Raw genomic sequence first — 12324 nt, 5'->3', positions numbered from 1 at the left:
GCGCCCCCTAATAGCAGGACGCAAATATGCACCGTCCTTTACCGAGCTTCTCGTCTACGCTGTGCTTTCGCCCTTTCCTTCGCGATATTGTATCTGAAGGCGTCTTATGGCTACTTGACGTTTAGCTCATCTTCCGCTTCTCACATCTGTCATGTCACGATTCAGCCTTGGCGTTTTCCTGTTCATTTCGGTCTCCATCGCCACGCAATGGCCTTACAATCGGGTTCAAGGCGAACAGCAGGTGTCCGGGCATTTTCAACCGAATCCATCTAAACCAGAGTTCCGTGTTCAGCCTGATGACCTGTTCGTGGACTGGCTTCGTAATATTGTGAATAAAGACTCCGGTGGTGATCTGAAACACAACTTCGTCAACAAATCAATTCCGTCCCATATCACATCAGTGGATGCGCTGCTGGGCGAACTCGTCATTCCATCAGCTCTATTATCAACTTCAAACAAAACAGAACACATTGAGTTTAGTGATGTATATACTTTCCCTCTGAAAGCTGACGTTCTTTTGGATCATCTCGGGTTTCCATTAGATCCTCGATGTACCGCGGACCCGGCGAAATGGTATTTCCGTACTCAGGACGGGTCATGCAACTGGTTAAAGGAGAATGAAATTGAAATGGGATCTGTAGGTACTGCTAAGCCAAGAGACTATGACCAGCATTTCTATTCAGACGGCGTTTCAGCGCCACGGAAAGGGCCAAACCCACGGGCTGTGAGTAACGCGTTTTTCAAGAGAAAGAAGACTATACGTTATGAACATACGCCGCTCTTGCTGGGACTCGTTGAGGTACGCCTAGTTCTCTTGACGAAAATGCGATGCAATTTATTCATGATCAGTTCAGTTTCTTGTACACGACATCACGTACAGTCAAGATTCTCGTATAGAGTTTGTTGACGTCGAGATGCCCGATGATGAGCCAGACTTTCCCAAGAACACAACGCTTCGTGTTTGGCGAACAGAGGCTGTTCCAGGAACTGGAGTGTCGAAAAGTAATCCGAGAGAGAATGTCAACATGGTGTCAACTTGGATGGATGTATCGCCTCTTTACGGAAGCACCGAAGGGGTTGCGCGCAGTCTTCGCTCATTCTCTGGCGGAGAACTACTAACTCAGGAGCTGCAAACTCGCGGCACAAGATCGAAGAGCTCCTACCTTCCGTTCAACTCGATGAACGTTCCAATTAACAGCCGGCCTGGTGTGGATCCCAAGGACCTGTTTGCCGGCGGAGACCCTCGAACAAACGAAGACTGGATGATGCTGGGCATTCATACGCTCATGCTGCGAGAGCACAACAGGCTGTGCAAGGTACTCGCAAAACAGCATCCGGAATATGACGACGAGCGTATCTATCAGACAATCCGGCTCGTAATGTCCGCAAAGTTCATGCTCATCGCAAACTCGTATCAGATGGCCTATTGGACTAACGAGATGCCTTGGCCTCGAGATGATGGTAAAGCTGCTGAACCTCTGCAATGTGATCCGCTAACGATCGAGAAGGGTTTCCTCTGTATCGACAAATGTATGGTGCAAACGCATTGGAGATCAACGCGGCAAATGTCTATCCTTGGCCGCTTGTAACCAAAGGCGGCAGACCTATGGTTGTGTCTGCGGAGATGGCTGTCGTCTATCGATTTCACGAATTCATCATCTCCTCTTTTCCCATCAAGGATGCTGCGAACAACACTCTCTGGGACCAGAATCTTTTCTCTACCGGTTTCAACTCGTCCGGATTTATTGATGCCGGTCTGGAAAACATCCTTCGTGGCATGGCGTCGACACGCATCCCGACGTTCAAGAGCGGTGTTGACGAAAACTTCAGATCGGCGGGAAAATACAAAGGTCAGCCTTTCGACATTGTTACTTGGAGCATTGTGCACGAGCGAGAGCAAGGCTTGCCGACGTTCAACGCCTACTTCAGAGAGTACAACAAGCAAGGTACGTGTTTCTCCACCCGTGTCTTACATATCCTGATCATCGGTCAGATCCGGCAGTCGAAGTTCCGATCCGCAAACGCTTCGAAGATTTCTCAACCGATCCTGAGATGGTTGCGAATCTCAAGAGGCTGTACAACAAGCCGGATGACGTTGACCTCGTAGTTGGCGTCCAGCTAGACGAAGAATACTTCCCTGGAACAGTTGTCCCCAAATCCGCTCTGATTATCAGTCTTTTCTCCTTGTTCGGGATGGGGAACTCGGATCGTTTCTCCGTCGGCTACGCCATGATGCGCTGCCTGCTCGTCGACAAGCCATGGGACTGCCACCCAAGCAACGCCCTTGAAGAGCTCCTTTGGAAGCGCGTGGACGTCGCCGGCTTCCCGGACTTCCGGTTCTACGATGAATTTTGGGTCAAAGAGCTGGACATTCAGGCGCACGGCACGAACCTGCTTTGGCGAATTGTCACCGAAAATTCGGAAGTGAAGTGTCTGCAGAAGGCTCCGCTCTTCGCGGCCGACCCTGTCACAAATCCGGTTCTCTGCGCATTGCCTGGCGAGTCGACGAATGTTGTGGAAACAGCTTTGACCGCCGTGCAAGTCATCCTTTCACTTATCAAATTAAATTATCAGGAGATTGTGGCTTCTGCTGTTGCGCTGGTCGCAGCCGTGGCGCTTGTCCGTTCGCTAAGAAAAGTCTAGGACATAGGAGTCGCAAAGACATGTATATAGATTTATCATCTCTCCCGACACAGCGGGACAGCTGGTGAGATTAGTGATACACTGGTATCCTTTATTTCGAAGGCAGTCATAGTGTCAAAACTTATGTCAACGTTGCGTCTCCTGTCCTGTAAAGGACTAATAATCATCTGCTCTGCATTAGCCTCCTATCTCTGGACATGAGTAGTACGTCCGCGTCGCCGCCCCCTGTGCCAATTTATAGAAAGCTCACTCTTCGCCTGATCGAGAAACATGGCCATGAATGAATAGTCCAATCTAAGCTTTCCATCGGTCCTAATTACCATGTATAAAAGCGGATCAACTCAGCTGCAACAGTTCAATCAGCTTTCCGCTGTTGAAGAAAGGCGTAACGGTAACGTGCTGGCGAGCAACACGAACATTGGATCTCACGCCTCCTATCCGGCGTTCTGCGTTCTCCATTCAGACGGCCCGTCGAAGTTGCCGATACGCGTATCTAAGTTGCTGATGAACGGGGCTGGCTTTTGCAGCTGCCTGTGCAGCTTCCGCACGTCGCAGGCTCCCTTTTGCCAATTCTACATGCAGTCACCTCGTATTTGACTCTCTCTCTCTCTCTCTCACACACACACACATCCTTTCTCCAAGAACTGGGCGGCCTTGGGCTTTCAAGTTGTTCGATATTGCACGGTGCTGTCCTGATCGATTCACCCAGTTCCAAAGTCGGAGTGCGAACGACTTCGTTGGACTCGACTTCGCAGGGAATAAAAGGCTGAATGCCCTGATCTCCCGGGACGTGTTTAGAACGTTCCAAAGCAATCTGTCCGATACGGTCATCATCTTGCAAAGTACAGAACCACGAGCGGATGATGTGGACTGATACCTGCACACACTTTTCAGGATGAAAACCAAAAATGATCAAACTTGATGACGCGAGTGTCATTGAACCTGTTCGTGGGTCTTGGAAAAACTTATCATTTCAGAATGACGTGCTTGAAAAGAAAATAATGCAAGTTTTTCCTCCGCTTAAAAGCGGAATGGAGCAGTCGGTCACAGGTAGAGAGTAGAGTTGTGTCATTCGCGCTACCCTAGGCGCCCTGCTGTGAGCAGACAATATTCATACATGCTGCATGCGCGGGATGTTCCTTAAGCCATGCCAAATAAAAAGAATTTACCTTGCTTGCAGGAAAGGTCAGAGATCGGTACCCAAAAGGAAGCTAGGGGAAAAAAAAAGAGTCAATAGCATTGGGTATCATGTTCCGCAGCAGAGAAAGATCAGGAGGTTCCACGCATCGTGTCGATCTTTTTCCACTCAAATTACGATTACTTCTTCCCATTCGCCTCCTCCTTCTTGATCGGTCCAGTCTTGAAGATGAGCTTCTCTTCCGGCTTCACCCGTTGCGCATACTCCGTCCAGCTGCCGTCGTAGAGCCGCCTTCCTTCTTCGGGGTAGCCCGCTTCCGTGAGGGCAGCGTCGATGACGGCGGCCGTGACACCAGTCCCGCATGAGCTGACGATGGGTTTCTTGGGATCTACGTTCTTGAGCTCAAAGTACATGCGTAGCTCATCGGCCGGAAGGAAGGCCTTTGTGCGAGCCGATATTAGGTCTGAGAACGGTATGTTGATGCTATTCGGCATGTGGCCGGACGGAAGGCCTAAGTGAAGGTCAGCAGCATGGTCTGGCTTCTCGCGACACTGTAGAGATGGTATACCCGGTCTTGGCTCTGGTTCCTTGCCCTTCCACCTTCCCTCGCTTCTTGCGTCCAAGATCTGCAGGGGCTCGGCATCTGGATCGTCGCGCTTCTCCAGTTTAGCCTTGAGCTCCTCAAAGGTCATGACTTTGCTGCTGTCCAGCGTGGGCACGGGGTACGTGACTGCTTCCACGGGCTGGGGCTCGCCGCTTTCGGTCGGATATCCCTGATCGACCCAAAGTTTGTAGTTATTCAGGATATGCACGGCGGGGTGTCCAAAAACCCTCAGCGTCCAGGCGACGCGTGGCGCAGAGAAGATGCCCAGATCAGAAGAGTCGTACACGACTACACTGTCGTCGCGTCGGATGCCCAGCTCTCCCATCGCTTCGGCGAATCGCTCCGGCGTAGGCAACATGTGCGGATACGGACTCTGGTCATCCTTGATGGCGTCCAAGTCGAAGAATCGCGCGCGGGGAATGCGGCTCTCTTTGAATGCTTGAAGTCCCGTCCTCTTCTTCGGGTCGTTGGGCATGTACCACGACGCACACAGCGGGATGATTCTCGGCGCGGTGGAGAGCTTGGAGTGCACATTCTTCTTGAGGGCGAGGTCGAGCTCGTGCGGCGTGACGAGGTAGTTGTTCAGACTGTACTGCGGCGACTCTTCTGATCTCCACCGGCGCTGTGGCGTGAGGACGAAGCGAGATGCGCACGTGGGCGGCCGGATGAATGGCCGCGACGCGGGAAGACGCATCGTTGGGCGCTGAAACTGTGTTTCGTATGGTGTAGTGGACGGCCACTCGCCCAATGGGCTCTTTAAGCAGCGAGGCAACGGAGATGCCTATCGGCTCGAAAGAGTTGAGGGAGATAGCGAGGGGGGAGCGCGGCCGTCTTGGGTGAGGGGTTCCCTGCAATAATCCGCCGGATTAAGGTGTCAATTGCTCGTGCTGTATTATCAGGCGGCTCAAAATGGCTGCCTGCCAGCTGTATGCCGCTGTCGACGGCGTCGAGAGGACAGGAGAGATAGGGAGAAGGACGGGTGGCGATGAGATGCCCTTTGGGCTGCAGATAGACGCACCAAGCACGAGCTCCCCGCCTCTACACTGTCCAGATCGAGGCCGAAAAGCTGCTGATGCAAAGGAACAAGTCGGAATCGCTCGCAATCCTGCGGACCATCACCGTGAGGGGCTCCGGGAAGAAGGATGGAGTCGCAAGCCCGTCCGTACTCCGGGCCAATTTTTTTTTTTTTTTTTTTTGTTGGTGGATGAGCCCGCGTCGCCGTTCTAATTGCTTCTTCCAGGCGGCGCCGACGTGAAGGGCATAGACAACCGTGACGCACGTGCTCACGCGCCGCCACCAGATCCACCTCTGGCCCCGTCTTTGGCCGCCAGCAGGAAAACACCCGCGACGCCCGTCCGACAAGCCGCAGTGCCCTTCGACAGATCAAGCGCGGCCGAAAGCTGGCCGGCATCGAGCACCCATGAAGGTGAAGATCAAAACCTGGAACGCAGTCGCCGCCTGGCGGTGGGACATGCCGGACGAGGACGTGTGCGGCATCTGTCGAAACCCGTACGACAGCACGTGCTCCAAGTGCAAGTTCCCCGGCGACGAGTGTCCGCTGTGTAAGGCCGTTCCTCGAAGCTCTCGCTTCCGAGCTCGACGTGGTGCTTGGCTGACGGGTTGCAGTGATGGGCGAATGCAGTCATTCGTTCCACATGGTGAGCTATTCAAACGCCCCCGCGTCTGGGATCAGACTCCCACTGACATAGGCTCACAGCATTGCATTATCGCATGGGTCGCGCAGGAACAGAGCCAGGAAAAGTGTCCCATGTGCCGTCAGGGTAAGGCGACCCGCCATTCGCACGATGTTGACATGGAGCTGACTGCGGTTCGACCAGTGTGGAAGGAGAAGGGTGTTTGAGAGCAAATGAAACGGTTCGTCTAGTTGGAATGACATTGCGTAGTGCGGGAACAGCTATTGAATCATGATACCCTGGGCATAAAGGCGTTCGGACGGAGAGGCTTCCACTGGTGCCTGGATAGTTACGAAAGACACGATGGAAACGCTAGTCTATGACAATGTTGTTCATGGGACCCAGGCAGTTCACCAAAGAAAAAGAGTTGAACAGCCAGAAAGATCTCGTCAGCTCCTTCGCTACACGACTTTCCTACCTCCCAAACTTTTCTCCTCCACCGTTCTTGCTCTCGTTGAATGACAATCATTTTAACCTAGCGACCCGAGCGTAGCGGTGGGAATCCGAGAGGACAAGACGGCTTGAGCAAAGAGATCACTGAAAGGTGCCGCAACAACAACGTCGTGTGCTTGAAAGACGCGTTTTGACATACACTTCGTAGGCTCTAAGCTGAGCCATTGCTTATTGACAAATTTTCTTCACGCCAGACAGCACATAATGCGTGTAACCACCTTTTTAGCCTCATTCCCACAGACTGCTTATAGCTTCTCGATATGACCCAGGAGCCACTGGAGATGCCGATAGCTCGCCCTTGGCTGAAATTGAGGTTGCCTGCGAATTCATTAGTCATGTGTCTTGCTTCCCAGGGGAAGAAAGAGGTGTTCAAGGACAGGGCATCAAGGACTCTCGCGAGATATCCTAGCTCACAACGTCTTGAGAGCTATTCATGCTGCTTGAAATGAACGAGAAAGGGAAGAGAAAAAAAAAAACAGAGAGAGAGAGAGAGAGAGAACTAAAAGCAGACTCTGCAAGCGAAAGTTAGCATTTGATCTGCACAAAGCCCAGTTAGTATTACGCACCACATGTGCCCACTCTGTCTTGTCGTCGCCCACATCAGCCCTCGCTCAAAGTGTTGAGTTCCCATGATGCCCTGGCCACTGCCGGGATACCCGTCTGCGATTAGCGTCAGTGAGTGTCCTTCCCAAGGGCGTCGAGCAACGCGCTACGCACCATAGCCCTCCAGCCCGCTCTGATTGTAGATCTGCACGAGAGCCAGATCCTCTAGCTGCAGGTTGATCTCCTCGCTCGGCGCCACCTGGAACCCCATCTTGCCGCCCCACGTCATGTTCTGGATAGCTAGCATGGTTCCGAGCGTGGGCAGCTCCATGTCGTAGTCACCCGACGCGATGAGCACGCGCTGCGTCGTCTCGATGACGCGAGGTAGCACATAGGCAATGGAATCCGCCGACGTGTCTCCATACGATGTGTTTGGCGCTGCGGATGAGTTGAACGCATTGCCGTTGCACTCCGCCCACGTGGTGTTTGGCGCATGCAGCGCCGCTTTGACGTCGTCCCGATCGAAGTAGACGTGATCGCCGAAGCCTGGAGCCAGATACTCAATATCGGACGGGAAGCCAAGAGGGTCGAACATGAGTGGACATTGGCTTGAAGCCGCTTTCATCAGCATATATGTCGACACGGTAAAAAAGAGAGGCTGGGACACGAACATGTTGATCTCGTACACGTTAAAGCAGTTGTTGACCTTGTACGCCTCCTTGTACGCCATATGCCAGAGATCGCAGTCCACCCCTTCGGGTCCGCTTGAGTTGAAACTAAGATTCGGAGGTTGCGGCCCGGACGGTGGAAAGGTGTAATACTTCTTGATGAAGTCAGCGTATCCACATACCTCGTGTAGATCCGCGAGCTGCGCCATAAACGTGTCGTTGTAGTTTAGGAAGTCGTTGTACTTGTAAACGAATGGCACGATCGGAACCGCAAGTTGCACGTAGTCGTTGCTGATTTCCGGATCATAGATTAGAGCACCAGATACGTTGAAGTAGGTCGAGTCGTTCTCCGCGATCATGGCGTCCGCGACATCTCCACGCAATTAGCACATGTGGCCCCCTTGTGTGCGGCCCTGACTTACAAGGCACATAGCGGCCTGCGTATGACTCTCCAGTGACGTAGATTTTGAAATTCTTAATTCCGAACGTGTCTTGAAAGTTCTTGAAAAAGCCCAAGAAGTCTTGCGCGATCTCTTCCTCGGTGGTTGCCGTAGGAGAGTAGTCTCCAGAGTAGCCGACGCCAAGCGGGTATTCAACCCACAGCATACTTGGGGCGAACAAGTCAGTCAGTTCTTTGTTTCTCGTAGCTCGATCCGCCTGAACTTACTTCGTCAAATTGGGCCACGAGTAAGGATTTATCTCGGCGTTGTACATACCCCACGCCCATTGAAACTAATGAGAAAGGAATTAGCAGGCTCTCGAGCGAGATGATGCGACCGCAATGCTATACCATGCCGTTCTCTTGCAGGAAGCCTTCCAAGCTGCTGCAGCCAGGTCCGCCATTGAACCAGATCGTGATCTCGTCGACCGGATCCCCGACTCGGGGCTGGAAAATAAAAAACATGGCGGCGTCGAGGGAGTCATTTACAGGCATCATCCCGCTGTAGAACTCGCCGATATCGAAGTCGATGAGCGGCAGCGACTCAACATTGTATGCTGTGGACCACGGTGAGCTTTCACGTCAGGGGAAGAGGAGGGGCAAAGGGCCCAGGGAAGAGTGGTATTCACGGGCAGTGTTGTTGTTGTAGAAGCGAAAGTCCGACGTGTTGCTCGCGCGCCTGGACAGCTGCTGCTTTGGCGCATTCTGCGCCTGGAGCTCGGCCGCGAGTTGGCGACTACGCAGCGACTTGGCCGACGACAGAGTCGAAACTAGGAGGAGCACGACGAAGGACAGATGAGAGATCAATTGAGGGCGCGCCATGACTGCGGAGCCTCAGCACGGGAGAGCAGTTTGAGAATAAAGAAAGAGAGAGACGTTGAGAAGCGCCAGCCTCTGCAGGCAGGGCAAGCTGATTCTTTAAACTGCATTTTCGTAGGTACACACGCGATCGCATTGCGTCCCGGGGCCTCAGAGGACACCATCGCCGGCAGCGGGACGCTATCGTCGCTTTGAACACGAACCATCTTTCCTTGCTCTTCTCCGCAAGCTCTCCAACCACACGACACCGGGGGCAAGCTCCCACGCAATGTAACCGTCCCACTGGACATTCGACGTCGAATGGAGTAAGGCCGCCAATCGAGATAGTGGCAAGAAGAGCTTGTACGAGCTTCGCGAGAGGTGCCAAGGACCGATTGCAAGGACGATGTCAAGGCAATCGCATGGTGTGGAGAGCGGGAGCGGCGGATGGATAGGCGACGCAGGTGTTGAGGACCTGCTTGTTCAGGAACAGTGTGCTGACAGCTCGCGCCACCGCGTCATGCGAGCGACATGGTCGTTGACGCGGATCAGCTGTGGCGCCGCCGATGGTTTACCGGAACCTGAGCTTGGATGACGGTTTTGTGCGAGAAGACACTGGGAGCTAAGTAAAGGCATGTATTACGCATAACGCATCTGGTTCGCGTCGCGTCACTGCTTCCGCTCATGTACATGTATGCATCACGTGACCTAATGGATATCGCGACGGGACGTCAAGCACATAGAGCCATGTTCTCCTCGCCCACGCAGGAGTCGAGGTGCGAATTCATGCGCCTCGTGTCGGTCCTTTGTACGCCGTTCATCGTCCCACAGTAGCTTGCTTCGCTCAACCCGCCTCTATGACCTTTGGCTCCTTCGGTAATCTGAACGCAAGGAAGCCTTCGTCCGCTCTTTCACACCTGATCATGACATCCTCGATTGCCCTCCGCGCCACCTCAAACGGTTCTGCCACCCTGCCCAGCACGCTCAATGTCGGAGCGTCGCCTTTGAAGGTCAACGTAACGGGCGTCCAATACTCTTTTTCCGTCTCTTCCTCGCCTTTCTGCGCCCTGCTGTCGGGATTTTTCTTGCCCTGGCCTTTTTTAACAACAACGAACGAAACGGTGACTTCGGTCAGCGTCGCGTTGTACTCGAGGATGCTGTTCTTGGGAAAGAGGAACCGCTCATTCGGGTTCTCGGAAAACTGGATGAGTATGTGCAGAGGGGTTGCTGTGGTCACCATTTTAGGACGGGGGGCAGGGGGTGGAGTCGGCTGGTAACGATACTGCTGCACGGGGTACTGCTGGTGATGGTGCGTCACCGTATGTCGCGGTGCCTGGGCGGATGGTGCTGTTGACATGATGCCCTGTGAAGGCGATTGGGTTGGCATCATCTGACCTGGACGTTGACTCGGTGCTGATGAAGGAGCATGCGCTGGAATTGGGGCTGGTGCTCGTGTTGGCACCGGAGCCGAAGCTGGAGCTGGAGGTTGTATCGGTGCTGTCGTTGATGCAGTGGACGTGTTAGGAGCTGGCGCTGGCGCTGGCGCTGGCGATCTCGTCGGCATTGGTGCTGACGTCGGTGGAGGTCCTGTTTGAGATACCGTTTGAGGTGCCGGTATCGACGCTGGTGTTGTAGACGATGTGGGGGTTGGCGCTGGTGATGGTGATGGCTTCGATGTTGAGGTTGTTGCAGGAATCATCGGAGTCATTGTTGGGGGTGCAGTTGTCAAAGAGTTTGACGATGTCGAGGGCGGTGCATGTGTTGGTGCTATGATTGAGGTTGTCGCTGACGCCGGCGCATGTGTAGGTGCCGGTGCAGGTGCCGGTGCTGATGCCGGTGCAGCCGCCGTTGGAGGTCTGATTGGAGGTGTCGCTGCTGGTGATGTTGCCGATGACGTCGTCAGCGCTGGCGCCGGTGCTTTGGATTGGTTTTGGGTTGGATTCGGTGTTGGAACCGTTCGATTGGCAGGCTGTGATGACGCTGGTGTAGATGGTGCCGACCTAGGTTGTGTTGTCGTTGGAAGCTTCGGAGCGGGTGCATGAGTTTGAACTGCTGCAGGCCCTCTCGAACGTGCCTCCTGCTCTTGACGCTGCCGGACAAGCTCCGTTAGCTCATCGATATGCTTCTGAAAGTACTGGAGCTGCTGCTGTGACGCCAATCCTGTAGCAACAATCTTCATCACAGCCTTGAGCTCTGGATTCGCACTTGCTCGCTGCGCGAGCGCGTGGATGACCGGATCTGGTGCTTGAGAATTACCACCAGATCCTGAGGACCGTGGTGGAGCAGGCGAAGGCTTTGCTGTCGGCGTCGACGCTGTCGGCTGCTGTCGCGCCTGTGTAGGCGGAGGAGGCGGAGGCGGCCTTGCGGTTGGCTGTGCTGGAATTCCCTGCGGTCGTGGGTGTCCAGGACTTGGCGAAATATGCGCAGGCCTTGGAGACGTATATATGGGCTGCTGGTGCGCTGCTGGCGGTCTGTACGGAGCAGTATATGCAGGAGTATTGCGATGCGGTGTCCCATATATCAGATGCATTTTGTCCGGAGGTAGCTGGCCTTGCTTATGCCCTTGGTGTTGATCTTTGATCATGAGCAGCTGAACCTCAAAAGTCAACGGCTCGCACACCATCTTCACCGGTCCGACCTTGCTCTGCGTAGGACCCTTTGCAGCTTTGAGCTGTTGCTTCTCTTCCTCAGTCATGTCCTTCTGCTTCTTCGTTGCGGTGGGCTTGGTCCAGAACTTCTCGAACAGAGCCCCCTTCACAATCGAAGCCCGTGAACGTGCCAGCGATGCAGCAAAGACACCACTGTCGCCTAGAGACTGCCATTCCTTCTCGTCGAGATCTTCCGGTTGCGGTGCCGGCAGTATTGGAAGCGGCGTGCTCTCCGTCAGCTTGTTTGGCAGCACAAGAGGCGGTTCCGGCGACGGTTCCGGCGATGGTTTTCGTGGCGGAGGTGCATTCTTAGGCGCCGACTTCGTTGTCTTGGAAGTTTTCGTGGCCTTTGCAGTCTTCGCTGCCGTTTCTGCTTCCAAGGCGTCGGAGAGTCTTCTCTTCACCCCAGACTCTGCTTTGATGCGCGTCGACGATCTCGTTCCTCGTAGCTCCACCATCTTGGCGACACTCGCTATGTTTTCGCAACCATCTGCCACGCTCGAAGCACGTGTACTCCGAGATACGCCGCGTTCAAAGGTGGCTGTCTTCTGGGAAGTCTTGGTGCTGGTTAAATTGTGATGCGATGGAGAATCAGTGGCCGCGCATAACCTGACCTCCCCCCATTCTCTACTGGGTTAGTGCCCCCGAAGCCCAGCGGCCTCAGCCCCGATCCAATAGGGCAGGTGGTGCCTAGAT

The 12324-nt window shown here is 54.0% G+C and overlaps 5 protein-coding genes across 6 annotated transcripts; 2 read left to right on the top strand and 3 right to left on the bottom strand.

Annotated features, from left to right (window-relative positions):
- Positions 1-151: 151 nt before the first annotated feature.
- Positions 152-2643, top strand: PV09_07029 (uncharacterized protein; the record flags this gene model as incomplete). The annotated part of the gene is made up of 4 exons (XM_016360744.1): positions 152-799; positions 855-1461; positions 1509-1946; positions 1994-2643. 4 exons carry the CDS (start codon positions 152-154, stop codon positions 2641-2643), a joined length of 2343 nt encoding a protein of 780 aa, XP_016211421.1.
- Positions 2644-2847: 204 nt separating this feature from the next.
- On the bottom strand, positions 2848-5581 carry PV09_07028. Of its 2 annotated transcripts, XM_016360743.1 has the most exons (2): positions 4350-5581; positions 2848-4292 (listed from the first exon to the last, which is right to left on the bottom strand). In XM_016360743.1, exons 1-2 carry the CDS (start codon positions 5077-5079, stop codon positions 3961-3963), a joined length of 1062 nt encoding a protein of 353 aa, XP_016211420.1. In that variant the 5' UTR covers positions 5080-5581; the 3' UTR covers positions 2848-3960. The 2 variants fall into 2 exon arrangements, with proteins under 2 accessions (XP_016211420.1, XP_016211419.1); XM_016360742.1 differs by having other exon boundaries at positions 2848-5581.
- Positions 5295-6246, top strand: PV09_07027 (uncharacterized protein; the record flags this gene model as incomplete). Its single annotated transcript, XM_016360741.1, has 4 exons — positions 5295-5543; positions 5686-5947; positions 6012-6043; positions 6103-6246. 4 exons carry the CDS (start codon positions 5295-5297, stop codon positions 6244-6246), a joined length of 687 nt encoding a protein of 228 aa, XP_016211418.1.
- A 75-nt stretch (positions 6247-6321) lies between these two features.
- PV09_07026 (uncharacterized protein) lies at positions 6322-9056 on the bottom strand. Its single transcript, XM_016360740.1, has 8 exons — positions 8812-9056; positions 8534-8739; positions 8411-8475; positions 8166-8350; positions 7747-8116; positions 7250-7683; positions 7102-7192; positions 6322-6850 (listed from the first exon to the last, which is right to left on the bottom strand). The coding sequence occupies exons 1-8, from the start codon at positions 9002-9004 to the stop codon at positions 6778-6780; spliced, it is 1617 nt and encodes a 538-aa protein (XP_016211417.1). The 5' UTR covers positions 9005-9056; the 3' UTR covers positions 6322-6777.
- Positions 9057-9081: 25 nt separating this feature from the next.
- PV09_07025 (uncharacterized protein) lies at positions 9082-12213 on the bottom strand. The gene has a single exon (XM_016360739.1). The coding sequence runs from the start codon at positions 12084-12086 to the stop codon at positions 9825-9827; it is 2262 nt and encodes a 753-aa protein (XP_016211416.1). The 5' UTR covers positions 12087-12213; the 3' UTR covers positions 9082-9824.
- Between the last annotated feature and the right edge of the window lie 111 nt (positions 12214-12324).

This window comes from Verruconis gallopava, assembly GCF_000836295.1.
Source record: "Verruconis gallopava strain CBS 43764 unplaced genomic scaffold supercont1.26, whole genome shotgun sequence".
Lineage (NCBI taxonomy): Eukaryota > Fungi > Ascomycota > Dothideomycetes > Venturiales > Sympoventuriaceae > Verruconis > Verruconis gallopava.
The sequence above is the reverse complement of the archived record's forward strand: the minus strand, read 5'-3'. Positions and strand labels throughout refer to the sequence as shown.

Coding starts and splice junctions, on each gene's coding strand:
- PV09_07026 (XM_016360740.1), bottom strand. CDS start 9,004: ATGGCGCGCCCTCAATTGATCTCTCATCTGTCCTTCGTCGTGCTCCTC. Junction 8,740..8,811: donor CTACAACAACAACACTGCCC/GTGAATACCACT, acceptor CGTGGTCCACAG/CATACAATGTTGAGTCGCTG. Junction 8,476..8,533: donor TCCTGCAAGAGAACGGCATG/GTATAGCATTGC, acceptor CTTTCTCATTAG/TTTCAATGGGCGTGGGGTAT.
- PV09_07025 (XM_016360739.1), bottom strand. CDS start 12,086: ATGGTGGAGCTACGAGGAACGAGATCGTCGACGCGCATCAAAGCAGAG.
- PV09_07028 (XM_016360742.1), bottom strand. CDS start 5,079: ATGCGTCTTCCCGCGTCGCGGCCATTCATCCGGCCGCCCACGTGCGCA.